Source organism: Myotis daubentonii, chromosome 8, assembly GCF_963259705.1.
Source record: "Myotis daubentonii chromosome 8, mMyoDau2.1, whole genome shotgun sequence".
NCBI classification, from domain to species: domain Eukaryota; kingdom Metazoa; phylum Chordata; class Mammalia; order Chiroptera; family Vespertilionidae; genus Myotis; species Myotis daubentonii.
Window position 1 is genome coordinate 76,485,557 of NC_081847.1, and position 24,948 is coordinate 76,510,504.

The following is a 24,948-nucleotide window of genomic DNA, read 5'->3' on the forward strand; positions in this document are numbered from 1 at the left end:
TCAGCCCTTTGAGTAGATGGTGAGGCCAAAGGCACGGCCTCTGGTCAAGCAGGAAGGTCAGCGAAGCACCAGTTAGACTTTGTTCTGTTCTCCGAGCTGCCTCAGCCAAGCTGGCCCATGCCCATCTCTATTACATCAGTGCACATGCTCTAAGGTGCCAGGGTTCTTATTCAAGTATTCCCTTATTCAAGTATTCCCAAACACTACAGTCACAGGACAAAAGCCAGTGTGTGGCCAGGAGTGTGAAGGCAGCATTCTAAATGCCATTGTGGGTGAAATGCCCACCCGTTCACAGAGCCTCTGTCATCATTCGGCCAAGCATGTTTACCCCAAGGCACAGAGAATCTGGTCATAGGCACATGTCCTTGCCGCCTCCGCAGCTAATGAAATGTAAGATGCTGCATGGACTTCTCCAGGCAGAATTCCGTATCTTGGATGAGAGGTCCTAGTAGTCCTTGTCAAGAATGAGAAACATTTTATCTTCTTTTCTGCCATTAAAATTATCTTTCTTTAACCAACACTTGAAGGAGTGTTTAAAGGACATAAAAGGTTATTACAAACTAGTATTTTTATGGCTGCCTCATAGAACAAATTCCATTACTCAATTAAATAAATGCAGTCTGCCTCCAGCCAAGGCTCTGGAGCCAAACATTTTGTCTAGATGAGTTAGACACTCAGTCTGGAGCCCCAGGGGCTGCGTTGGGGAGTGGGGGCCGGTGCAGGAGCAGCTGCAGATGGGTAGCTTGGGGCCCAGAGCTGGGCTTGGGATACAGTAGTGTGCGTTGGTGGCATGGTACAAGTCTTTGAATCTCTATAAAAACCCACACTTGGTGTCTGAGAGCCTTCCAGAAGTGTGCTGATTCTTTGAGTGAAGGGCAAACACATAGTAGGTTCTCCATAAACCATTTGTTGATTGACTAATTGATGGGTTAGATGTTGGTCCCTGTTCAAAGTGCTGATCCCTGGGAGAGAAGACACCATTTATTCATAGATATTACCCCTGTTCGTTCCAATGGGCATGGGTCTTTCAGATCCTTTGTCCGCAGGCTACATGGGCTTTTTCCCAGGGGGTCATGGGGAGACATGGAATGGGGGCAGGGGTATTGCCTGCAGACATAGGAGGTGGGGCCCTGCCTGTGGAGAGGCCTCAGAGGAGGCCTCGGAGGATACAGGCCCATGGTCACGGAGCGGACTCAGGGAACTGGGTCTGGCAAGGGAAGATGGGAAGGAATAAGGGTGAGCTTTACTGATCAAGGGCCTGCCCTGCTCATCTCGGGGACTCTGGTGGATTTAGGATTTAGGATGGAAGGTGGATCTGTAACATGCCTCTTCTGAACATAGACCAAATCCTCCAAACTCTGTATGATCTTACATATAGGATAGACCAAACACAATTTATAAATGAAGAAAAGTGTAATTAGGCAACCTTTCAAAGGAAAGGCCTGGTTTTGAAAGAGGCAGCTGTCTACTCATTCACCCTTATCCAGCCTGTATTTTGATATAAGAACTGATCAACACTGAGCAATGGGACAATCCATGATGCCGGGCTACACAGAGGCCAATTCCAGGTCCGTGAAATGCGTGTGTTCCTCAACGGCCAGGTGTGCACCCAGTAAAGGGGTCATTTGGTCCTTCCTGAGCCTGTGTGTTCACAGAGAACATCCACCAGAACTACCCAGAAACATTTGGCAGTTTGCTTTGTGACAGCCAGCCTGCAGGGGATTCCGGGTTATTCTCTCCAGAGGCGCTTTGATGACTGGAGACACTCACAGAGACTCACCCTGACTGCTGCCCGTTGCCCTGGGGTCTGTTGACACCTTGCTGTCCAAGGTCATGGGTTTGTGGGGTGATCTTACCTGATTGACATCATTGGAACTTGCGTTTTCCTTTGCTCCGTGATTACTTTTCCAGCTCTGATCCATTCCTTATGCCGGTCAGAGGCTGAGCTCTCAACATGCCACCTGCCGTTCGCAGTTTGCACCTATTTCTCAGAAACGTTGTAAGGATGAGCCTCTTCTCCCTTCTTTCCTTACAAGGCCCCCCTCCACTGGACCATGCAGGTCAGATTCTGTGCCATCTTCAGGTCAGCCTCTTGCAGCCCCAGCCAGCCAGCCAGGGCACTTCAGCAGGAGCCAGATGGGGCCGAGCCTCTGGGAGCCCTGTGACCCCCTGGCCTGGAGTCCTTGGGGAAGAGGGCTGGTGGACCGCATCCCTGTGCCTGGCTGCTAATCCCTCCTTCTCTTCTCACTCCTTTCATCCGCTTATGCACTGCAGTGCGAAGGACCCTGAAGAGCGGCCTGACTCCAGAAGAAGCCCGAGCCCTGGGCCTGGTGGGCACCTCGGAGCTGCAGCTGTGACCCAGGGGGCACCCTAAGAAGTGTGCCTGAGCAGAGTGCATGCTCCTGCTGGACGGAGCCCCTGTCAGCATCAGCATCGAAAGGTCTGAAAGAAAGTGCCCATCTCTCCGTGGCGCCACGGGGCTGTGTTGCGTGCTGCGCACTGACATGGAATCTCCTTCCTGTACTTTCTCTTGTTTCCGTGACACCTGGTTTAGTAGTTCCAAAGTGAGACACCTTTTCTGTGCAAGGAACGGACCTTTTCCGGAGCAGATCACTTGTCACAGTGACTAAGGGCATATGAGGCAGTTGGATTAGATTCACAGCCTGGGTCTCGCCACATCACCAAAGTATCCAGATGTAAAACCCAAACAGTACACAAAGGAAAGCACAGGCTGTTGACCAGTTGTGGATTTTAGATGTACTAAATGTTTATATGGATTCATAAATGTACACCATGTTTCAGATACTAAATAAATGGAGTTTAATGTCATGATGAGAAACTTTTATTCTCTTGGCTTTAGGACCTTAAATAGCTCAGTTTTGCCTCTTTCTGAGTCAGCAAAACCTCTCCCCAGGTTCACCAGGACCCTGGCTCAGAACCATCTCAGGCCCCGGGGTGGTGGTGGGCGGGGGGAGGTGGGGGGGAGTCTTCCAGCTGGGTTAATAGAATGAGGAGCCTGACAATGCGCTCTTTGTAACTCCTCATTAGTTAGGCATCATGCTAGCGATAACCTTACTCCTGTGCTTTGCTTTGCTCCATAGCGATGTGGAAGCAAAAATGTAGAGTAGCATTTTAAAAATCTGAACTATTCTGTAACTCACTCATTTTCACCTTTATGTAAAAATTCATTATCTCAAAAAGTTTACTGTCACCAAACGAAAATGAGAATTTTAAGCTTTGAGTGCAGAGAATGACAAATGGAGGCCTGGGCACTCAAGGACCCGTCATCAGAAGACAAGGTGTCCGGAGTGGGAGGCGCCGTGGGGAGCTCCTGGCAATGGCAGAGCCACGCTGAAGGGGCTGCTGCCCAGGTGGTAGCTGAGCCCTTCCCAGAAGTCCCTCCGTCCAAGGTTGCATGGCTCCTGTGAAGAGCCTCTGCCTCAGAAAGCAGGGAAAGGTAAACCCCCTGCAGCAGGTAGTTGGGGGGTTGAAAGATAGTCGGGTCACTAATGCTACCTTTGCCTTAATTTCAACACCTCTGTGACTCTATTCCTGAGTCTGGGCCGATGTGATTTATAGACAATCTCAGCTGTGTTGTCTGAAGAGCCAAAGATCATTGATTCACCCCACATGCCTCTGTGTCTGTGTCTCCCTTTTCTGCACCCCCACTCACTGAGCCACAGGGGGCTCTTTCCAGCAGGTGTCTGTCATACGTGGTGCGTGTGAGCACCCCAGGACAGCCCGGGACCTGCACGAGTTAGGTCTGCATGTTACAGACAATTGAGTTTACTTAATCACTTCATTACAAGGTATTGGGTGTTAATGTTTGTTTCCTTATGGTTGTAAATAACGTGTTATATTCTGAATATGGTTTAGTGGTTTGTGTTTATTTGCTTTGGAATTGGATGAAGACACAGAATACCTGTGTCACTGGGATCATGATGTACGAACAAAAGGAAGCTGCATTTCTCTTGCACTGTTTAATGAACAAGTACTTTGATGCCCTTATAGGGACCCTAGGTATTCTGCTGAATTATTGCTTTAAAACAGGGGTGGGACCCTTTTTTCTGTCAAGGGCCACTTGTATATTTATAACATCATTCGCTTAATATAATTTACTTGATATAAATCTATGTTGCTATGAAAAAAGCTCCTAGATTTATTGAATTTTGAGTCCTGCCTGTGGTTGCCTTGGCAGGGCCAGGCCAAATGATGTTAAGGCCCAAGGGCCGGAGGTTCCCCACCCCTGCTTTAGAATAAAAGTCACATTTGGAAGGAAGTGACTGAAAAAATCTAATGTTAGTTTTATCTTTAAAATTAAAAAATCCTGAGGGGAAGCAAGCAAGCTAAAAACGAAGTTCTTGGTTACACCAAACGTAAAGAGGGTCTCTTTTCATTGGGAACTTGGTTTAGTACTTTTTAGTGAAACTGAAGGATTTTTCCTGTTGCTCATTGCCTCTCTCTTGCTGCCACTCACTCAGGCTTCCTCTATTAGTGTTGTTTGACTCAGGAAGTTAAATTTCTTTAAAAGAAGCATTGAAGTGAATGGTACCTTATACTTGTGAGATGCCATTGCCAATCTTGCTGGTTATCCCCACAAATATCTTTGTGCCTAATTCTTAATTTGGGTTGAAATTACTGCTGGTAAAGAAAGACAAATACTTTTCTGTTAAAGATGCCTGCGTTTGGGTTTCTTTGGGAATTGACATAATAATATTGATGGTGAGTTCCTGTTTTTGTTTTTATTTTTAAAATATATTTTATTGATTTTTTTTTTTTTTTTTACAGAGAGGAAGGGAGAGGGATAGAGAGTTAGAAACATCAACGAGAGAGAAACATCAATCAGCTGCTGCCTCCTGCACACCCCCTACTGGGGATGTGCCTGCAACCAAGGTACATGCCCTTGACTGGGATCGAACCCAGGACCCTTGAGTCCGCAGGCTGAAGCTCTATCCACTGAGCCAAACCAGTTAGGGCAGAGTTCCTGTTTTTAAATGGCCTGAAACACGAGTTGTGAAGGCAGTAATTAAGTTGCTCAATAAGCCTACATTCTAGAATCCCAGCTCTGTTCCAGGGGTCGTGGGCCAGAGCCACCTGAAGGAGATGTGCCTCAGGAACCAGGCACTTAAACGCACCCGAAGAGCAGTCTGTACCTCCACCTGTATCGCGAGGGATGGCCTCGTGTACAAGGCGACTTGGTCAAGGTGAGCTGCTTTTCCATCTTAATTTTGTCAATCGTCTGTCCCTTGCAGCTTTTGCTTGAGGGATGAGGCCTCTCTCTTCGTTGGATTTGAACTTTCTGAGGGCTGTTTGTGTTCCTGTCTTGGTTAGTCTACAAGGTATTCTTCGCCAGTCTTTAGGCCGTGAAAAAAGGAAAAGGTAACTTACTAACAGGTGCGGAGAAATGTCCTTTCTAGAGTGATCATTCCTGAGCTCTGGAGGGTGTGCTCCGCCAGCCCCACATGGTCCCTGGGAGGGCAGAGATGAGCTGCTTGAAGATGCAGAAAACCTGCTCCTTCACTTCTCCCAGCTTCCCACGCTGGAGACTGCGGAGAGGCCTAGAGGCTGAGCTGCTTTGTTGCCTATGACTGACGTGGGGCAGAGCCCAGGCCCTGGTGCAGCCCACCCTGCAGCCAGGCCCCTTTCCAAGGTGAGCAGTGGCGTGCTGACTCACCCCTGGGTTTCCCTATATATTGTAAGCATATATAAAGTAGGAAAGGATGCTGTGTCCTAGAAGAGGGGTGTCTTAAATTAAGTAAATGTCTCTGTTCTTTGTTGAGAATAGTATCCTATAAAAAGGCGTTGCAGAACTATTCTGGGAACTGTAATGTGAAAAAAAGCCACATGGGGTCTGAGAGGGCTGCCCACATAGAGCTTTCTGCATTGCTGGGTGTTCTGTGCACACGCTGTTCAGTATGGCAGTCACTATATGTGACTGCTGAACACTATGGTGACTAGAGACAAGGAAAAAATTTTAAGTTTCAATGTCTACCTGTGCTTAGTCACCCAGGTTTGAGAGAACACACCTTTGTCTGTGCTTTGTTGCTGTTTATTCATTTTAAATCTAGGAGGTTTGTGTGAAATGTGTGTATAAAATTGCTTTAAACTGCCATTTGCTCCACCAGGAACTTCAGTGTCTGAGCAAGGACGTCTACTCCCTGCCTACACCGAGTTCTGAGCTTGGAAATTCTTGTCCTCAAAGGAGAATTCTGTGATGTTGGGTGCTGGCAAATCTGCACTCTTCTCTCCAGAGGCATTTTGCCATTCGGTCTCGTTTTTGATTCCAGGATGATGTATTTTGAGGTACAGTTGCTTTATAGTAGAGCCTATTGCCATTTTAATCACTCTACTTTCAAAACATCAACCTCACATTTCAGTGTGACCCACTCAACATATACTCGGTCTGAACCTTTCTCTGGGACGCTCCCCTCCTCCTCCAGGGCCAGCTTCCTGGGTGGGCATCACACTCAGAAGGGCCTCAGTACCTGGTTTAATGGTCTCCTGTCACTGTTTTGTAGTATTTAATTTTATCTTTGAATTTGTGTGTTTTAAGTGAAGTCTGATGAAGCAAAGGAGCACACACCTGAGCAGAGGAGATGCGTGCAATACATGTGTCCACCCTTCTTACTGTCGTTCACTTACAGCTCTGAGATGCCTATGAGCAGAGAATTCCTGTGGGCCCACCGGATGGGAGTGTTCAGAGATTCAGAGTACAAGGTAAGCCTGTCATGAATACAAGCCTATTGTGTGGGGGCGCTGAGCCCCAAAAGACCTTACTTTCCATTTGAGCAGAATTGGTTCAATTGCAGAAAAGAAGGTAATGGTATTCTAAGCAGCATGAATGACCACGGAACCCTAACATATTCTTTCTTACTCATGGTAGTATCAGCCAACCACTTATGCTGAAAAATGATGACACAGAAGAAAAGGAAAACATAGTTTCTTTTTCTTTCAGAACTTCCTTATTCATCAGTAAGTTGAAAGTGTTGATAGAATGTGTACATATCAAGAAGTGAAATGATAACATTTGAGCTAGTTTTATGCAGTGTTTCCACAGTTCTGGTAAGAATACATATGCCCACAGTATGTATACATAAGTATGAAATACAAATTATGTAATTTTGGTTGTTCTGCATGAGTTAAATGTTTTATATTTGCAGCTAAAACTGGAGTTAGATAAAATAAAGATGAATGATAAAATTAATGCTAATAATTTAAAATTTTAATTTTACTTAGAATAGCATTAACTAGCAAAAACCACCATAACAAGCTGCTAGAGGCCAGGGAAGAAAGGAAAAACATTTTAGTACCTTTAATAGGACTGTTTCCTGATTGTGAACCAGAGACCTCCCCTCTGTGCTTGCACTGGGCTCATGTCAGCAGTGACTGAGCTGTCCCTGCAAAGCAACTCTCGGGAGTTTGTTTTAAATGGCTGGAGGACAGCAGACTCACCTCTCCTTTAGAGAAAGGTAATTTTGGCAAAAGCGCAAACATTACAACACAAAACTGGAAGCAAGAAACTTTATTTAAAAAAAAACCTGAAAAAAATATGCAGATTTGTGGTGAAGAATATAAAGAACATACAATTATATTTTCAAGAGTGTCCGTGGAACGTTATAATCATCAAATTAAGGTATCAACATTCTCTAACAAATATTTTGAACTGAGGAAGAACAGTGGCAAGATTCTAATGGGGTGCAGTCCAATAGAATTTTCTGTGGTGATAGAAATGCCCCATTATCTCTGCGCTGTCCATGTGGAATCCACTAGACACATGAATATTCAAAGTGTGGCTATAATGCAAGATACATAATAAGGACAAGGATTTGTAGTATAACTTAGATTTAAATAGCGACATGTGATTAGTGGCTACCAACAGAACATTGCAGTTCTAATGCCTCGTGATTCTAAACCAGCGGCTTCTTTGGGGCACTCCTCAGTTACTGCTGGGGGGCTGCTGCTGGGAAGAGAGGAACCTCTGAACAGATCTATTAGGCTACTTTAAACAAGATCTAAAATTTTGCACAGCTTCTGGAGGTAGGGGTGGCATGAGAGGAGGTCTCTCGGGGAGACCTGAGTATGCCCTTCCAACTCCTGGCTAATTCATGGGAGTAAGAGGCCTGGGGTTTGGTCACTCAGATGGGAGGAGGCCCTCAGGCTTGGGCCCCCCTGGGTATCTATGCATGGAAATCATCGCTGTGGGGCTGCAGGGAGCTGAGGGAAGGGGACTCATTTCCGCACAGGGTTTCCAGAGGAGGACTTAGGGGTGGGAGGGGTGGAGGGAGGACCCGAGGGCCCTTTCTGGCTGCCTGCAGATGGAACAGGCCCTTTCTTTTTGGGGATTAAGATCTTGTTCTTACTCTTGAACACTTTGCTGGGATCCAGCTTGTTCACAAAGGAGTCAGTCTCTTCAGTGAGCAGGCTCGTGTTGTAGGTGATGGGCTTATACATGTTGAACCATTGCTGGAAGGCAGAATGGAGAGAGGGTCACAATCAAAGGAGAAATGCACTTGTTTATGCTATTCAGTGGGGATACAGGGAAGAGAGCCAGAGAGATGAAGCAAAGAGTAAGGTTTTATGAAAAAGTCCTCGAAATTCTATTAGACTTCCTGTGAACGTGATGACACACACATTGCTCCATGAGGTCTCAGAACCTTTCAAGTAAATGCAGTAGGAGGACTACAAATCTGGGTAAATTTCCTTCCTTCTGTTCTGAGCCTGGGATGCTGGGTCTCAAATCCAGGGGACAGAGTCCTACGTGTTCTGCCCTCAAACCAGCCACTGCTCATCAGGTAGGTTTGGCAGGCTCTGTAAGGTAAAGGAGGCGCACCCATACTCTGGAATTCTGTCATTGAGGACAGCTCTCTATGTACTGACAGGGAATGAGTTCCAAGACGGAGTGCTAAGTGAAAAGAAGGTACACACAAATGTGAACACCATTTCTGCACTCGTGATTGAGAAAAAAGGAACCAAAACCACATGCATGAGTGTCTTGGTAAGGGCACACAAGAAACTCCAAAAGTGGCTGCCTGTGGGGAGGTGCACTGGAAGCTGGGAACTGGAAAGTAAGAGGCGACTTTTCACCTTCCTGTGTGTGTGCCGCCCATCAAAACCCACAATCAGAGCGAAGGCCTGATAACATTTGATTAGAGAAAAACTCCCCAGCGACTCTGAGGATCAGCCAATTCGGGAACCACTGACCTAGATTGGTATAAAGTGGGGTGGGATCACCTGCCTCACTTATTGAAAGTGCAGATCCCTGGGCTCCACCCCGGATTCCTCAATCAGACGGGAAAGCTGGGAGTCTGCATTCAGGTCTTTCCTCAGAAGACTCTGATACATTCTACAGTTTGAGTGGACAGGTGGTCCTTACCTTGGCCTGTGGGCTGATGCCATAGCTGGTGAAGGCGTACTGCCACTGGGGCAGGCCCAGGTGCGTGAGGAGCAGGCGGTAATAGGCGGTAAAGGTATCTGTGAGGAAATGCCAGTACAGTGCTCTGTCCAGGAACCAGATCTCAGTGTCTTGCGCTAATGCTGAAATAGCAAAGGACAGAAATGAAGGGACAGCTTAGCATTTTTCCTTTTATCCAAAGTCAATATATACTCATGATTTAAAAAAAATTCCGATAGTAAAAGTTCCTTTTTTTCCTTCGAACCTCCCAGTCCCATTCTCCAGTGGCTAACCACTGCCGGCTGGTTTCTTTGGTGCCCTTCGGCTTCCTGATCAATGGACGGGGGCTTCTGCCACGTGTGCATCCGGCTATCTCAGCAGCGCTGCTTTTCCGGGTGGAAACAGCATTCCCCTCCCCAGGGGGTACACACGGCAGTCTCAGCTTTCCTGAGGGAGAGGAATCCGAAATCGCTCTGGCTTCTGAAGACCTCTGTCAAGAGTTACAGTGCTGTGGGAAGCCACCTTGGACCAGCTCCCTCTCCTGGGAACCTGCCTGTGCTTCCGGGACATCCTGGTTGGGCAGAAGCAGGCACTGTTGTGCCAGGGCCCGCCTCACACCCGCTTCTCAGCTGCCACTCTTACAACTGGCCGGCCCCCCTAGTTCATCTCCCGTCTAATGGCTGCCACATCTCCCTACGTGGCCTCCAGGCTCTTCCTCTTCCCAAACTGCTTATGGTCACGTACATTTTCATCTGAATCCCGCCATTCTCCTGGAGAACATCCTCGAGGTCCTACTTTCTTCTACGTTACATCCAAACTCCTTCATCTGGCTTTCAGAACTCCACTCGAAAGGGAACCACCGGCCTCTGGCTTCATCTCCTCTTTATCGACAGGACGAACCATGGGAGTTTGGGGAGAATTCCTTGTCATTCCCCCCAAATCAGCTGCTCTTTCCTATGACATGGCTTTCACTAGTCTCTTTGCTTGGATGCCTCTTTTGCCAGCAAACCCTTTAGCCCCACCTCGTATCTCATTCCTACCCTATGTCAGAGGCAGCTCAAAGGCCTTTCACAAAGATCCCTCAGGTGAAGACCTCTCTCCTTCCCCAAAGTTAGGTAAGTCCTGTGTGTCTTCTCTCCAGACCAGGCAGAGAGCCTGGAAGGAGGCTGGGCCTTGTCCCGCTCTGTTCACTGCCCCCAGGCAGGGCCTGAACTGCTGGTAGCTGCCAGGTAGTAGCCCTGCTCAAGGCCAGAGCCATTTTCTCCTGACTTCCTATCTGTGCTTAAACTGAAGTCTAGTAATTCAGGTTTTTATTGCTGTTAACTGGGCGACATAATGAAGCACTGAAGAAAGACCATGTTTCTCCTAAATGCTTTTCTAACACATGAGCCTGCTGGAGGAGCTATAAATAGAATGAATTCTTCTAGTATTATTCACTTATTACCCTAATCCCATTATTTTGCAATAAGGCACAAATGATGATAGCTTAAAAAGACTAGTAATGGGCACAGAGAGGGGTGCTCAGAGAGGTCTTGGCACCTATATGAGCCCGGTGGTATGTCAGGAGATCAGGAAGGAGTGCGCCTTTTGTGTGGTGACTGTAGAGCAAGGTCAGCCAGGGCTGTCCCCAAACCACAGACCATGCTTATCAATTATTCCTACCTGGTTTCCCTTTTTTGTAGACAAGGCAAACCTTCCCATTCCCGTTGCAAGGGTCCAGCTCAAATATCACACTGCGAGAGTCAAAGTGGGGCTTCTCTGGCTGGTTCTCACTGGCTGCAAGGTAATGGTGATGTTCAAACATACTCAACTCAAGCACACACTTATGCATCCAGCTTTGCTCGCATGCAAAAACGGGGTAAAAAGCCTTCTCGCAGACATAGCCTTAAATATTTTCCAGATTTGGACAAATGAATTCTATACTCTAAATACCCAGACCTTATCCATGGTCCAGGCCTTTTGTCTGGGCTCCCTTATCACCAACAGTGCCACGAATCTGGGTGAAGGTGGCAGAAGGAGAATGAACTCAACTTCTTGGGAGTGGAACTCCATAAAGGCAGAGAGATTTGAATGACCCGATGTTGACCTAACCTTTTTCTTTTCCTCAGGCAACTGCTTTCCCCTTTTATATAGCATTTTATGATCTTTTGATTAGAATCCCTTTTCTCAGTTTAAAATGTATATAATATTTAATTATGTTATTATGTTATTATGTTATAATTAATGCTAGGTCTGGCTTGAATTAGAAATACCTACCTAGAAATCAAATATTATGAAATAACATAAAAAAAGATATTCTTAGAAATGCAAGCATCAGAAACCTTCTTTTCTGTCACTACAGCTAATATGCAATAAAGATTAGTATTAGTGACAGGGGTGCAGTTTACTAACCTAGGAGAGATTAGATCAAACAAAGTATATAAATATAATATTTACATATCCTATGTAATAAAGAGCTAATATGCTAATTAGACCAAACAGCAGAACAGTTGTCTAGACCCGGGCCTGTGAGGGCTGGCCGAGGCAGGCAGGGCTGTGAGGGCCGAGCCCCTTGCACGAATTTCGTGCATCAGGCCTCTAGTACAGCGGTTCTCAACCTGTGGGTTGCGACCCCTTTGGTGGTCGAACGACCCTTTCACAGGGGTTGCCTAAGACCATCCTGCATATCAGATATTTACATTACGATTCATAACAGTAGCAACATTACAGTTATGAAGTAGCAACGAAAATAATTTTATGATTGGGTCACAACATGAGGAACTGTATTTAAAGGGCCAGAAGGTTGAGAACCACTGCTGTAGTACATTATAAAAGGGAAAGAAGCAGGTTAACTTCTAATTCAGAGCAGAAGTTTGTACCTTCTTGTGTATCGTCCTCCAGGTCAGCCAGAGTTGGTGCATTAGGAAGTGAGTACATGGAAGACTGGTTGAGTTGAGTCAGTTTTGTGATACTATTAATTGCCATGTTGCCCAATGGGATGGTGTGCTCTATAGGAATATTATAAAGAATTACATGGAGGAAAACCTTAGTGACCATGGTTGTCAGTAGGGCTTCTGATTAGGTAACCCAAGCCCACCTACTGTTTGATCCTAGGCCTGAGGAAGCTGATGGAGAGTGGAAAGAAGAGAATCAATGCACAACATGCTCCAAAGCACCAACCTTTCATGTAAAAAAAATCAACCGGGGCCACAGGTGAAGAGTCCCCACTGCACGTGGCAGGGCAGAGCACTGAAGGACAGTTACAAAGGGGATGCTCCAAAGGAACTGAGAAATCTGGGCAGGAGCCCTGTTTGAAGAGCAAAGGACTTAACAATGTTTCTGTTCCTTCTGCCCCTTGCGTTACGTTATATGTACTTTCCAAAGGAGTAGCAGCTTTGTTGATAGACCTGACCCTTCTACCTTCTTGTTATGAGCTTTCACGATGGAAAACATCTCCTGCTCTACTTCATTTTTCCTCATTCAGTGAGAAAACTTAAGAGGCTTCTTGCTTGGTTTGTCTTCTGTGTTAGGGTGTAAATAAGAAATATACACACTGCCCTGGCCGGTGAGGCTCAGTTGGTTGCAGTGTAGTCCCATACAAAAAGGTGTCAGGTTAGCTTCCCGGTCAGGGCAGGTGTTGGAGGTAAACTGATCAATGTTTCTCTCTCAAAATGATGTCTCAATATCAATGTCTCTCTTTCCCCTATTTGCTTGCTCTCTCAAAAAAATTCAATTAAAAAAAAAATACTCAGGCTACCTATTTTCCTTATTATATAGAGTCCTTGCAATATAAGACGGTGGACACGGGATGGCACACAAAGACTTTGATCTTTGACTGCTAAAAAATTGGAATGGCTGAGGCAATAAAGCAGCTGATGTACAGACCATGGAACGAATGTTCAAGAAGAACCACTAAAGAGGCGGGCATTAGAAGCTGCCTCCACTGGCTTTTCTGTTACTGACTAGCTACCCAGTGGAATGGGTGTGGTAATGGAGATAGGAAGATGAGTTGGGAGGATGAAATTAGAGAAGGTACTATACCAATGAAGAGGGACTCATTCATAAAAGCATCATGAAATGCTTTTCTGAGGCAGGCTTGTGAGGGGCTAACCTAGCTCCATGATGTGGGCCAGGGATTCTGACAGGCAGTCTAGACTTTCCACTCTCTCTGTTCTACACCCCAAAGGCCATAGCCATGCTACAAAGGAGGGTTCTGATACTGGTGCCAAGGATGTTTCTAGGCCATTTGAGGAAAGTTTTTTAAGCTAAAAGTTCATGATAAATGCTCAGTAGAGAACTATAAAAAGTGCCTCTTCACATCTGTGAGAGAGAAAAAGTAAGGCTTTGAGAATCACCAAAAAAGGGCACTCAGGAGGCAGAGGCAATGAAGGAGGCCAGTTCTGCAGATCTACTATACAAGAGGAGGCACTGCATTCAGTGACAGCATGAAGAGGTGAAGGTGCTTCCCAAGGACGAAGTAGAACTGGGAATGTGGTGGAGTCTGGAGGGCCTCCTGGGGACGGGAAGTCATGGCTAGATCAGGGTTTCCCAGCCTATGAAAAGTTACTGGAGTCTTCACCTAAATGTGCAGCACTGCCTTTCATGCTACATAGCACCTGTATCTCCGCTCTGAGTTCCCACGAGTTTCCACATCTGCAGCACACAAGTCTGTCCTGGCACATTTAGTGGAGCAGCTGGTGACTCAGCTGAGATGGGAGGGAGAGAAGGAAAGGCTCTGGCCTGGGATCAGAGCCCTGAGGGCTTCATATGCAGGGAGTGAAGGAAGGAGCCCTTTGGTGACCACCAGAGGCTGTCACTGCAGCTCACCCTGAGGAGACTGCTCTGCGGGGAGTCCCCAGAGGCTTTAAATTTGAGCTGGCTTAGGATTTTTGTGGACTGATTATTTTTTCCTCCACCTAATTTCAATAGGAAACTTCTAAAATAAACTTCTAGTTAAGTACTGGCTAGACTCTGACGTGGGAGTTGGGGGTGGAGAAATGACATGTATTTTAGCTTTGGTTATAGCTTCTGGGCACTGCACTTTAGGAGAAGCCATGAAAACCATCCAGATTCAAAGACTCCAAAGTTGTAAAGTCCTCAGAGCTGTTTCATCTACCCTCCCAGGCAGGAGAATGTTCCTCTACAGCCAGGGCTGACTCACCATCCAGCTTCACACTCCATGTCATGTGGAAGCCGTTGGTCACCAGGTAAAAATTCTTGATATCCTCAGGCAGCACACAGTTATTTTTCTAGAATCATAAGAATAGATAAGGTGATGGCTGGGAAAGAGCACAAGGCTGTGCCTCAAGGCAACGGGGGACACTATTTATCGTGGTTCAGATCCCCCAATAGGAAGACATGATAATTATCTACAAAACTCTATTCGAGTCCAGGGTCAAAATGGCACCTCAACTCACTTCCTCCCACAGACACCCAAACGTACAGCTACAGATTGCATAACTCCCTTCAAAAGAAATCCAGAAACTAGCTGAATGATTCCTACATGTCAGGCAAACGTGAAAAAACTCACAGAGAACTACGTAGGAAAGGTGACCACAAGCTCACTATAAAACCCACCCTTGGTGCGGTGCCTCGTAACTTCCAGGTTCTTCCTGCAGAACAAAGAGTTTGGATCATACATCTGACACCCCAACTTTTAAGAATGCACCTGAGAGAAGGATGCCCTAAAGCATCTAGCTCTGAAAGCCAACGGGTACAGGAGACTCACAAGGCAGTTCTTGAAGGGCTCAGACGGACTCCCAAGGCTATCCTCCCAGGGCCCAGTGCAGAACAGACTGAAATCAGAGCCTTGTGGTGAAGGAGGCCTATAGGCTTATCTTAAAAACTTCTGCCTGAGGAGTAGGCTTCCAATTTAACACACATCTAGATGAGCCAACTGGAGACTCTCCAGGGACCGGGAGGCCAGCTGGCGATACCTTAATCTTTCCTTCTGCCTCACTCCAGGTTGCAGGTGTCTCTGGGAAAGGAGCCTGTGCATGTCTGACACCCTGGCTTTTTGTAGCTGCTGCTCAGAGGACACACCCTTGGTTGACTGGTGCTGGTGCACAGCCAGACTTATATTACTGGGTCCCACAGAACTGTAACAGAGTAACAATTCTTAACTAGCTGTATCCCAAAGCACAGCTCAAAAGCAGCAGAATGAAATGCTCAGCATTTCCTTGAAATAAGCCTATTTGTAGATCTTAAAAGGTACAGCCTGAGGATCAGGCTTATAATTTAACAACATGTAAGATGTAAGGGCCAACTGCAGCCCCCTCTAGAAATGGGGAGGACAGTGGGTGCCATATTCACACTCTCCCTCTACCCCACCCCTGGTCGTTGGTACCTCTGTGAATGGAGGTTGTGCACACATCTGGTGGCCAGCAGGGCTTGTTTTCACAAGGTTAATGGGATAGTAGCAAACAAAGAAACAGTTCTTAACAGACAAGCCTATCTCCCAGTCTTACCCAGAAGAGTATTTCCAAAGTATTTGCATATTTTAAATGCAGCTTTCATTTAGCTGCTTCTAGGTGCTCACTGAAATCCTCCCCTTTGGGACACTGATAGATCTTGGCCCACCCTCAACTACTGGGAGCCATAAGGACAAAGTAGGCTGGACAATCATATACATCTGACAGAAAACCAAGAGCTAGGACAGAGTTGAACAATAAGGTTCATCCCTTACCTGAGGCCACTCCTTCAAGACTGAAAGAGGTGGCTATTTCATCTAATGCACAGAAACCAACAGAGAGTCGAGAAAATGAAGAAATAGAATATGTTCCAAATGAAAGAACAAGAAAAAACAATAGGAAATGACCTTAATGAAAAGAAGTGATTTACTGATAAGAACTCAAAATAATGGTCATAAAATGCTCATTGAGTTCAGGAGAACAATACATGAATAAAATGAGAATTTCAACAAACAGAAAATATTAGTACCAAAAAGAAATAACAGAGGTGCAGAGTACAAGTAATAAAATGGGGAAAAAAAGTATCTATGGAGGGTTTTAAAAGCAGGCTAGATGAAGTGGTAGAAAGGATCAGCAAACTAGAAGACAAGGTTAATGGAACTCATCCAATGAGATCAGACAAAAGAAAAAGAAATAGAAAACACTAAAGATAGTTTAAGGGACTTATGGGACAATATCAAGCAGACCCTTTTGTATTATAGGGGTCCCAGAAGAAGAGATGGACAAAGGGGCAGAAAGCCTATTTGAAGAAATAATGACTGAAACTTCCCTAACCAGGGAAAGGAAACAGACATCTCAATCCAGGAAGCTCAGAATTCCAAAAAAGATGAATCCAAACAGACATTATAATTAAGTTATGAAAAAGTTAAAGATAAGGAGAAAATCTTAAAAGCAGCAAGAGAAACAAGAGAACCCCCATTAAGGCCATCAGGAGATTTTTAGGCAGAAACTTGACAGGCCAGAAGAGAGTGGCACAAAATATTCAAAGTGCCAGAGAAAAAAGCCAACCAAGAACACTCTACCTGGTACAGCTGTCCTTCAGAATTGAAGGAGAAACAAAAGCTTTCCAAAGAAGCAAAAGCTAAAGGTATTCATCACCACTAGATCAGTCTTTCAGTTGAAAGGGCACTAATTAGTAACAAAAAAACATATGAAAGTATAAATCTCATAGGCAAAGGTAAATATATAATTAAATTCAGAATAATCTAATGTTATGGTGCTGGGTTGATCACTTATAAATCTAGTATAAATGTTAAGACAAAAGTAGTAAAAATAACTATAACTACAGCAGTTTGTTAATGGATACACAAGATAGAGGTATAAATTGTGATTTTTTTAAAAATGTGCGGCAGGGAGGGAGAGTAAAAATAATAACATAGAGCTTTAGAATACATTCAAACTGAAGTTATTATCAACTTAAAATAGACTGTTATAAATTGTTTTATGTAAACCTCATGGTGACCACAAAAAAGCCTATAGTAAATATATAAGAAATAAAGGGAAAGCAATCTAAGCATACCTCTACAGAAAATAATCAAATCACAAATGAAGAGAGCAAGAGAAGAAAAAAGGGACAAAAGAATTATAAAACAACCAGAAATCAATGAACAAAATGGCAGTAAGTCCAAACATAATCAATAATTACTTTAATGTAAATGGATTAAATTCTCCAATAAAAAGACAAAAAGTGCCTGAAAGGATTAAAAAGCTCAGTTTGGCTCCGTGGATAGAGCATCGGCCCTAGGACTGAAGGGTCTCGGGTTCCATTCCAGTCAAGGGCATGTACCTTGGTTGCCAGCTCGGTCCCCGGCCCTCTCTCACATGAATGTTTCTCTGTCTCTCCCTCTCTCTTCCACTCTCTCTAAAAATCAATGGATTCCCACCAGCAGTGAAGGAGGATTCCTTTTTCTCTGCATCCTCTCCAGCACTTGTCCTTTGTTGATGACAGCCATTCTGACAGGTGTGAGATGCTACCTCATTGTTGTTTTGATTTGCACATCCTCTGTGCTTTCAGAGAGGAAAAGTATGCACCCAGAATGCCTTTCTCCCTGTCCCCAATCTAGCACAGGAAGCCCACAAAGACCAGTGTCCTGACAAAGTTCATGTGCCTTCTATCACCTCAAAAGGCCAGCAGCTGCTATGAGTTTGGTCACTAGAACCATCTAGTGGTGAACACAGGAAACTACTGCCTATGATCCTTTCCTAACCTGGATTCTATGAGATCCCAGCTGAGAAGAGCTGGTGGCACTGTTAAATTTTAAGTTATGCTGAAGAATTCTAGTAGCAGCGATTATAAAATTTATTATGGCATTGATTTCATGAAGAAGAAAAATTGGCATTTATGCCAATATTTAAAAAATTATTCAGATCATGAAAATAGAAAAAAAGTCAGCTAAATCTAGTATTTAATACATTTCAATATTAATATAAAACACAAAATCGTTGCGGCCAAAGGTAAACTGAGTGGGGGGGAGAGGGGATGAAAGGATTAAGGAAAGACAGATAAGAGAATGAAAGCTGGGTCTCGGTGGGACGCTGCTCCCTGATGAGGAGACAGCGCCAGCGCCCACAAGCCGTATCTTTATTTTATAGCAGATGCTACGAGGCAAAGTAGGGGCGTGATCACGTTGTTTACAGCATTCTTGTGAGCTCCAACCCTACTCAACTACATGCACCTGAACTCTAGCACAAGGCACGTGGGGCTACGTGTTTGGACCATAGGTTCAAGCTTACAACCACAGCCGTTGGCTATAATTGTGCTGGGAGGGCCCTGCCCTCCAGCTGGGACTTGCACGTGGCAATGAGAGGACCCTGTCCTTTCATTAGTCTGAGGCTTGAACCTGGCCAAAACACTGTAGTCGCACCCCATACAAAATGTTAAGTAAGCCAAGTTCATAAGAAACATTAAGCCTGCACTGTTGTTTCCATATAAATCACTGCTGGTTCTGGCTCTGCTGCTTCCTTGCACAGGCCTTACTGCCGGGCAGCTGGCTATGGCTGGTCCCGAGTGCACTTCAGGCCCTTCCCTTGGAGTGGGCTGTCAGGGGACCGCTTTTAGGTCGCTTCTCTGCCTGGCCAGTAACGCAGGGGTGCTGCCGTTTTCATTTCTCTCCTGTCCAACCTGGAAAGAAACTGCGCATGGCAGAGGACTGCTCCCTGTGGTTCATGCCTGGTCTTTATTTTTTGTGGGGTGAAAAGGGGAAGACAACTTGCAGAAAGCGAATGGAAGAGGGGTTAGGATTAGAGAGAGGACTTAGGGAGAAAGTCAAGAAAGGAGAATAGTGCTTCCCAGTGTTGAAGTGAGTGTGGCATTGCCACAGTACTGCAATCTGTGTGCCCTGATGATGACTCATACAATTCCCCATGTCCTCTTCTCCCAAGGAGGCTGTCTACAATACCTTTTTACTGTCTCATCAGCTGAAGGATCTGGGCCACTCTAGTGTTTGGGGAGCTGTCAGCTTGATTCCCAGAAAGGCGCACCTCAAGCGAAGGGCCAGGGGCCATCACTGCCTCCTGCTCACCTTTTCCACTTCTGGGACTCCTATACCTGCTGTTCTCTCCTTTTCAGAGGCCACTTCTCAGGGAAAGGGGCTGGGCAGCAGACGCAGGAACAGGCCGACAAAAGGGCCAGAGCATACCAAGTAGTTTCATGGGTTTTTGTCCACAACGGGCAGGCGCTCCATGAGCCCATCTGCAGCGTTGGCCAGAAAAAGAGTTGCCATCAGGAGGAGCACTGAAACGTGACTGCAAACGTGAGGCAATGAGGACACGTCCATCTGCTGGAATTCGGGGAGGACAGCCATGCAGTGGAAGGAAAACCTGGATGGGCTGTGGAGGGATGGGGTGAGATTCCCAGAAGAATTCTCAAATACATTCTTAAACTCCCTCCTGAGGAGAGGAGAAAGGCCTGGTTAGCTGGAACCTTTTTCCTTGGTGAGTGGGGTAAGAAAGTTTGGGGCGGGGGTGGAGTTGCTTCAGACTCAGAGGAGAGGCAGTATACTCATACCCTCTAAAACTGCATGATGAGAAAATCTATACGTATCGTTTTGTCTGGGGCCCATGTATTGTGAAGCTCTGCAGTGGCAGACATCAGTCAAGAAACCTTCAAAAGAGCTGATAAAAGATCAGGAGGGATGTAATAAACCATGTCAACAAGGCCAGGCTGGCACAGCCACAGACAGCCTCAGCAGCAGCTGGCTCTGACTGAACAGCCAGTAAGAGTTCAACAGACAGACACTGTTCAGGAATTCCCTTTTCTATTATGGGTTGTGAGTAGAAATGGGAGTGGGGGCTGAGTAAGCGCATGAGAAAGGTTGGGGAGCTGCTGAGCTGAGGTCATGCAGCGAAACATCAACCACAGTACTCAGCTGCCAGGGGAGCTGCTGCGGGCTCAGCCTGGGAGGGGTGAGCCCTGCTTGCAAGGACCAAACATGCACACATGCACATGAACCCATCTACCCATCACCTGCTTGGCAGCTGAGGACAAGGCTGCCACAGTGTTGTGCACTGGCAGAGGAGCAGTCTGGCAGAGCAGAACGAACAGGCAGGCAACTGTGTTCAAATTCAGCCTCTGCCACTTGGTAGCTACGTGGCCCAGAACAAACTCCTTAACCTCTCTGACCCGCAGTTCCTTCATCTACTAGTATAACAAGGAGCTATCAATACCCATCTTGCAGGGTTATTATAAGGATTAAACAAAATAACTTATGTGACATGTGTTAGCAGGTACTCATTACACCAGCGGTCGCCAACCTTTCGGACCTCACGAACCACCAGTGGTCTCGGACCACCAGTTGGCGACCGCTGCATTACATGACAGGGTAATTTCTTGTTCCTTACTCAAATGCATTTGCTGCTATTTAGCCACAATGGCTTCTCCTGACTTCCCAGTTCCCCACTTAAAGTATTTCAATGGCTCCCCTTTACACCCAAGATAAAGAGCGATCTCCTGATGATCTAAGAAATTTTACATGTCCTGGTCCTTGTCAACCTCTCTCCCTTGCTCTCCTGTGCTCCAGCCACATGGACCTTCTTTATGCTCTTGGAAAATAAATCCATCTCGAAGCCTTCAGCAAGGTTGAAAGCCCCTTCTTCCAGAACTCACCTGCCTGGCTAACAGCTCCTCATAACTTCTTTGGAAAAAACTTTCCTCACCCTCCAGACTAAGTCAGGCCTCTGACAATGCTCTCTTCACCTCACTTTCAGTGCTCAGTCTGCTTTGTAATTATACCTGCAATGATTTACACTATGTCTTAGTAAGGTAAAGAGGTAAGAAACTGTGCTCTTTTTATTACCACTGATTCCCCGGGCTCAGCACCAAGGACAATGCCTGGCCCGTTTTAAAAGCTTTAAACATCTGTTGAATAAATGAAAGTTCTGAGGAGGGTTGGGAAGCACTACTATTAATCTGGTTAGCACTTCTCTACCACACTAACCACGTTCTGCCTGGCATGCGTATTGACATTTACTTTGTTCTTTCCTTGCTGGAGTTTCAGTTTTGCTGTATAGACTCTGAATGTTCCACTGCCTCCACATGACAGGCTCAGAGGCGAGGACCCGTGCTGGGAAATGGCACAGAATGGAAGAGAGTGTTAAGGGGCCTGAACAGAAAAGAGAGAAGGGTGAACTTCACCGTGAGGACAGTTATGGACTGAGATAAGAATGGTCTCCTGCCCTAACCTTTCCTTCTCAAGAGCACTTAAACTGACCTTCATTGGAAGCTGAGAAGTGAACAGAGCAACACTTACTTGTTCCCATGAAGAAATCATATGGCGTTCAGCAGGCGCCTTTTCTATGATGGTCACCTCGGTCACACCTGGGGATGATTCTGAAAGAGGAAAACAAGAGCCTGTAGAGTTGCTACTGGCCGGCTCTCACACATTTCTATAACAGACAGGTGAATGTGCTCAGATCAGAGAAAATGAACTGCACCTGACTTAAAAATCATGGTCAAAGCGACAGCCAGATTTACACTTAATTGTAGGGTTTCTTTTGTTTGTTTTTGTGGATTTATTAAATATATAAGATCATGTCACCTACAATAGCAATAGTTTATTTCTTTCTTTCCAGTTTGTATGTCTTTATTTTCTTGGCTAACTGTCCTGACTAGATTCTCCAATACAATATTGAATAGAAGTGGTAAAAAGGGAATTATTATTTATGATGCTTAGATAGCTTACTTCTAGGGTTTTGAGTGTTTCTTTTTTTAAACTTCTAGTTTTTTGAGTGTTTCTTTTTTTAAACTAAAACAGTGTTGGATTTTGTCAAGTGCTTTCTCTACACCTACTGACATGATTATGTGGTTTTTGTCATTTATTCTATTAACAAGGTGCACTACATTGATTTTCATATGTTCAATAAGCTGCACATTCCTGGGCTAAATCACAGTGGGTATATAATATTTTTAATGTTAGTGAATTTGGTTTGATAGTATTTTGTTGGGGATTTTTAAATGTTTGGTTTTGGACAGAAATATTGCAGTTGTTAAGTTATTTCATATTTTTAGGAAAGAGATTTGGGGGAGGGGGGCAGTTTGCTTACCACATACCTACCATTGACTTCAGCTACCTGGTTTTAAAAAATCCTCTTAATATATTATCTTTTCAAAACAAAATACAAATGTGAAAAAATATAATTGATTTTCAATTTGTGATTAACTTGAAATTATGAGCTTTGATTAAATTTATAAAGAGAATGTTTAATGGGAGGCTAGATTCACTGTACATTCAATTACCAGAGTTGTTTAATTCCTTAGGTAGGTTTAGCTTTGAACTATTACCAATTTGCCAAACATTTGAAATGAGTAATAGAATACATTAAAAGTACAAATAGAATTTAAAATGTTTACAGTCATTTAATTATTCAGGTTTTTTCACTGAAGGGATATTTAGTTAGCTGGACTTAAGTAGATTAAACATTAATCAAAAGAAAACTTATTTACTGAAAAAGTCCTAGATTTATAAAGAGAATAATGAAGCAAGCCTGTAAAATAGCAAGACCTACCTGCCTACCCAGGAGTATAAGATGAAACAGAGCAGAAGTCTGCATGAGAATGAGATAGGATATAGGTGGTGGTCATTAGATTTCTCCTTGCCCAGTTCTATAACTTCATTGCTAAAATTTATTAATTCTCCCAACCACAGCTTAGTGTTTCGTACCTCATTTACGGCTTTAGGCACTGGGAAATACAGTTCCTATCCTCATGAACTTCTATTACAGAAGAGACAGACAAATCTAAAAAGCAACCAAATAAATACATAATTCCAAGTAGTGGTAAAGCCATAAGGATTTTAAAAAAAGGTAGGCTAAAGGACACGAGAGTGATAAGGAAGGGTGTTATATATAATCAGAGAAGGCTTCATGGAGGTGGATCTGAATGAAATGAGGGAGATTTAGAAAAAGGTAATTTCAGTGACGGGTCTCACAAATTGCAAAGCTTAATGTGTTTATGGTACAACACGGCAAAAGCACAGTGACATCAGAAAGGCAGATGAGGGAAACTCACGAGGGACTGACTGTGTCATGGTTCAGTATTTGGATTTTATTGTACATGTGATGGGAGGACATCCAGTCATGCTATCCAGCGGGCTTAGTCTGCCTTTCTCTTTCTTGGTTATCTGGCTAAATCCCATTTGTCTTGCAAAATCCAGCGTCACGCGTGGCAAATATTCCTTAACTCCCAGGTGAGGCCAATCGCCAACTCCTGTGTGCTGCTTCAGGACAATAGATTACCGACCTCCTCTCACACTTCTGGGGCCCTCGTCTTCAGATTTTTTTCACTTGAATGTGTTCATTTCCCCCATCTTTGTAGTCCCAGTAACACAGCGGTGGTTGCTAGCCAAAGGCACGCTAAAGGACACGCCCGTTCAGTAGTGCCGGGCGCTGCTGCCCGGGGAGGTGGCTGCAGCATTCTCCCAGCTGCCTGTCGCCAGAGCGAGATCCAGGGCTTCCGGGACACCCCCTCCGCCAAGAACGCGTCTCGGGAGACCCGAACTCAGCAATGTCAGGAGTCTGCTGCTCCCGTGCACGTTTTTGCCCACCTTTGCAGGGCCTGCGGGGCGACCTCGGGTGCGAGAACCTCCGGGCTTCCCAATTCTGCATCCCTACACACCCTGCAAAGCTCGCCCTTTCCTTCTTAACAACGGAAGCCCCCGCAACGATGCCCACCGACGTGCCAGGTGGTGCCGCCACTGTGCTTCAGCGCACGCCGCCTCACCCCGGGCTCCCCGCCCCACTCACCCAGGATGCGGGTGACCCCCAGGGTCAGCTTCTCCAGGTGCGGCTTGCAGGAGCCCGCGGGCTGGGCCGGGGGCGGCGGCTCCTCCATGGCTCGCGCGCCCGCTCCGCGCGCGGCCCGGGCAGCCGGGGGGCCGGGGCGGGTGAGCGGGGAGCGCCGCAGGGCCGGGCTCCGCCCCCGCGCCTCGGCCATCGCGTTCACGGCATGCCGGGAGTTGTAGTCCTCGGCGCTGAGGCCGCGGCAGCGGCGAGGGGCGGCCCGGGCAGCTCTGCGAAGAGGAGGTCCGCGGGGCGCTCGTTCCCGCGGCCCTGGCTAGAGCTGCACTCCGAGCCGCCCGGCCTCGGCGACGCCTCCGCCCGGACCCTCCCGCCCCGCCGGGTCCAGCCCCGCAGGCGGGGGCGGGGCTCTGCGCCCAGCGGCCAATCGGGACGGCGCCTGGCGTCCGGGGCGGGGCGGTTCCGGCCAGACGCCCGCAGTGGCGGTTGTTTCAAGATGGCGGACGCGGCGCGCCCCTCCCGCCCCGGCGCCGCGGCGTTCTGGAGCCGAGACTGTATCCTTTACCCGCCTGGCAGGGGGCGCCGGCGCCCTCCCGGGGCGGGGACGCGATCTGGAACCGTCGCGTGGGACTCAACTCGGCGGAGGGAGAGGCGCGGCGCTCACCCCGGGGGCGGGGCCGTGCGGTCCAGGCGCCGGTCTTCTCGCCTGGCGGGGGACTTAGGTGGCCTTGCGCCGGATCGCGTCCCCAGTCTGGGGTTCCAGGTGTGGGGCTGAGTGCAGATGTTGCCCGGCCCTCCCAGGCGGTGAGCTCTGGGGCGATGGCCTGCGGTCGTGCCCTGCCTGGGGCAGGGGGACACCGCCCTCGGTGACCTCGG

General features: G+C 46.5%; 3 protein-coding genes across 20 annotated transcripts in view; 2 read left to right on the forward strand and 1 right to left on the reverse strand.

Moving 5' to 3' along the window:
- Nucleotides 1–2,829, forward strand: part of FHOD3 (formin homology 2 domain containing 3) — a 393,487-nt gene extending 390,658 nt beyond the window's left edge. For all 13 annotated transcript variants that reach the window (XM_059707132.1, XM_059707122.1, XM_059707123.1 and 10 more), the window contains one exon: nucleotides 2,275–2,829. In XM_059707132.1, coding sequence (XP_059563115.1) covers nucleotides 2,275–2,357 — 83 coding nt within the window. In that variant the 3' untranslated portion in view covers nucleotides 2,358–2,829. The remainder of the gene's footprint in view (nucleotides 1–2,274) is intronic.
- A 4,678-nt stretch (nucleotides 2,830–7,507) lies between these two features.
- Nucleotides 7,508–24,413, reverse strand: TPGS2 (tubulin polyglutamylase complex subunit 2). Of its 4 annotated transcripts, XM_059707185.1 has the most exons (7): nucleotides 24,079–24,413; nucleotides 21,588–21,667; nucleotides 14,532–14,619; nucleotides 12,250–12,378; nucleotides 11,054–11,167; nucleotides 9,374–9,534; nucleotides 7,508–8,463 (listed from the first exon to the last, which is right to left on the reverse strand). In XM_059707185.1, exons 1-7 carry the CDS (start codon nucleotides 24,266–24,268, stop codon nucleotides 8,230–8,232), a joined length of 996 nt encoding a protein of 331 aa, XP_059563168.1. In that variant the 5' UTR covers nucleotides 24,269–24,413; the 3' UTR covers nucleotides 7,508–8,229. The 4 variants fall into 4 exon arrangements, with proteins under 4 accessions (XP_059563168.1, XP_059563170.1, XP_059563169.1 ...); XM_059707187.1 differs by lacking the exon at nucleotides 12,250–12,378; XM_059707186.1 differs by lacking the exon at nucleotides 11,054–11,167.
- A 158-nt stretch (nucleotides 24,414–24,571) lies between these two features.
- Nucleotides 24,572–24,948, forward strand: part of KIAA1328 (KIAA1328 ortholog) — a 173,337-nt gene continuing 172,960 nt past the window's right edge. Inside the window, exon 1 of one of the 3 annotated variants that reach the window (XM_059707184.1) lies at nucleotides 24,572–24,626. The gene's annotated coding sequence lies outside the window, so the exon portion shown is untranslated. Of the gene's footprint in view, nucleotides 24,627–24,744; nucleotides 24,877–24,948 lie in introns of those variants that run through there. The other 2 variants (XM_059707182.1, XM_059707183.1) reach the window with 2 other exon arrangements.

What these genes read in the sequence shown, in the direction of transcription:
- TPGS2 (XM_059707185.1), bottom strand. Translation starts at nt 24,268, where the DNA reads ATGGCCGAGGCGCGGGGGCGGAGCCCGGCCCTGCGGCGCTCCCCGCTC. An exon ending in ATGGAGTGTGAAGCTGGATG is followed by an intron (nt 12,379 to 14,531) that starts GTGAGTCAGCCC and finishes ATATTCCTATAG; the next exon opens with AGCACACCATCCCATTGGGC. An exon ending in GCATCAGCCCACAGGCCAAG is followed by an intron (nt 8,464 to 9,373) that starts GTAAGGACCACC and finishes TCTGCCTTCCAG; the next exon opens with CAATGGTTCAACATGTATAA.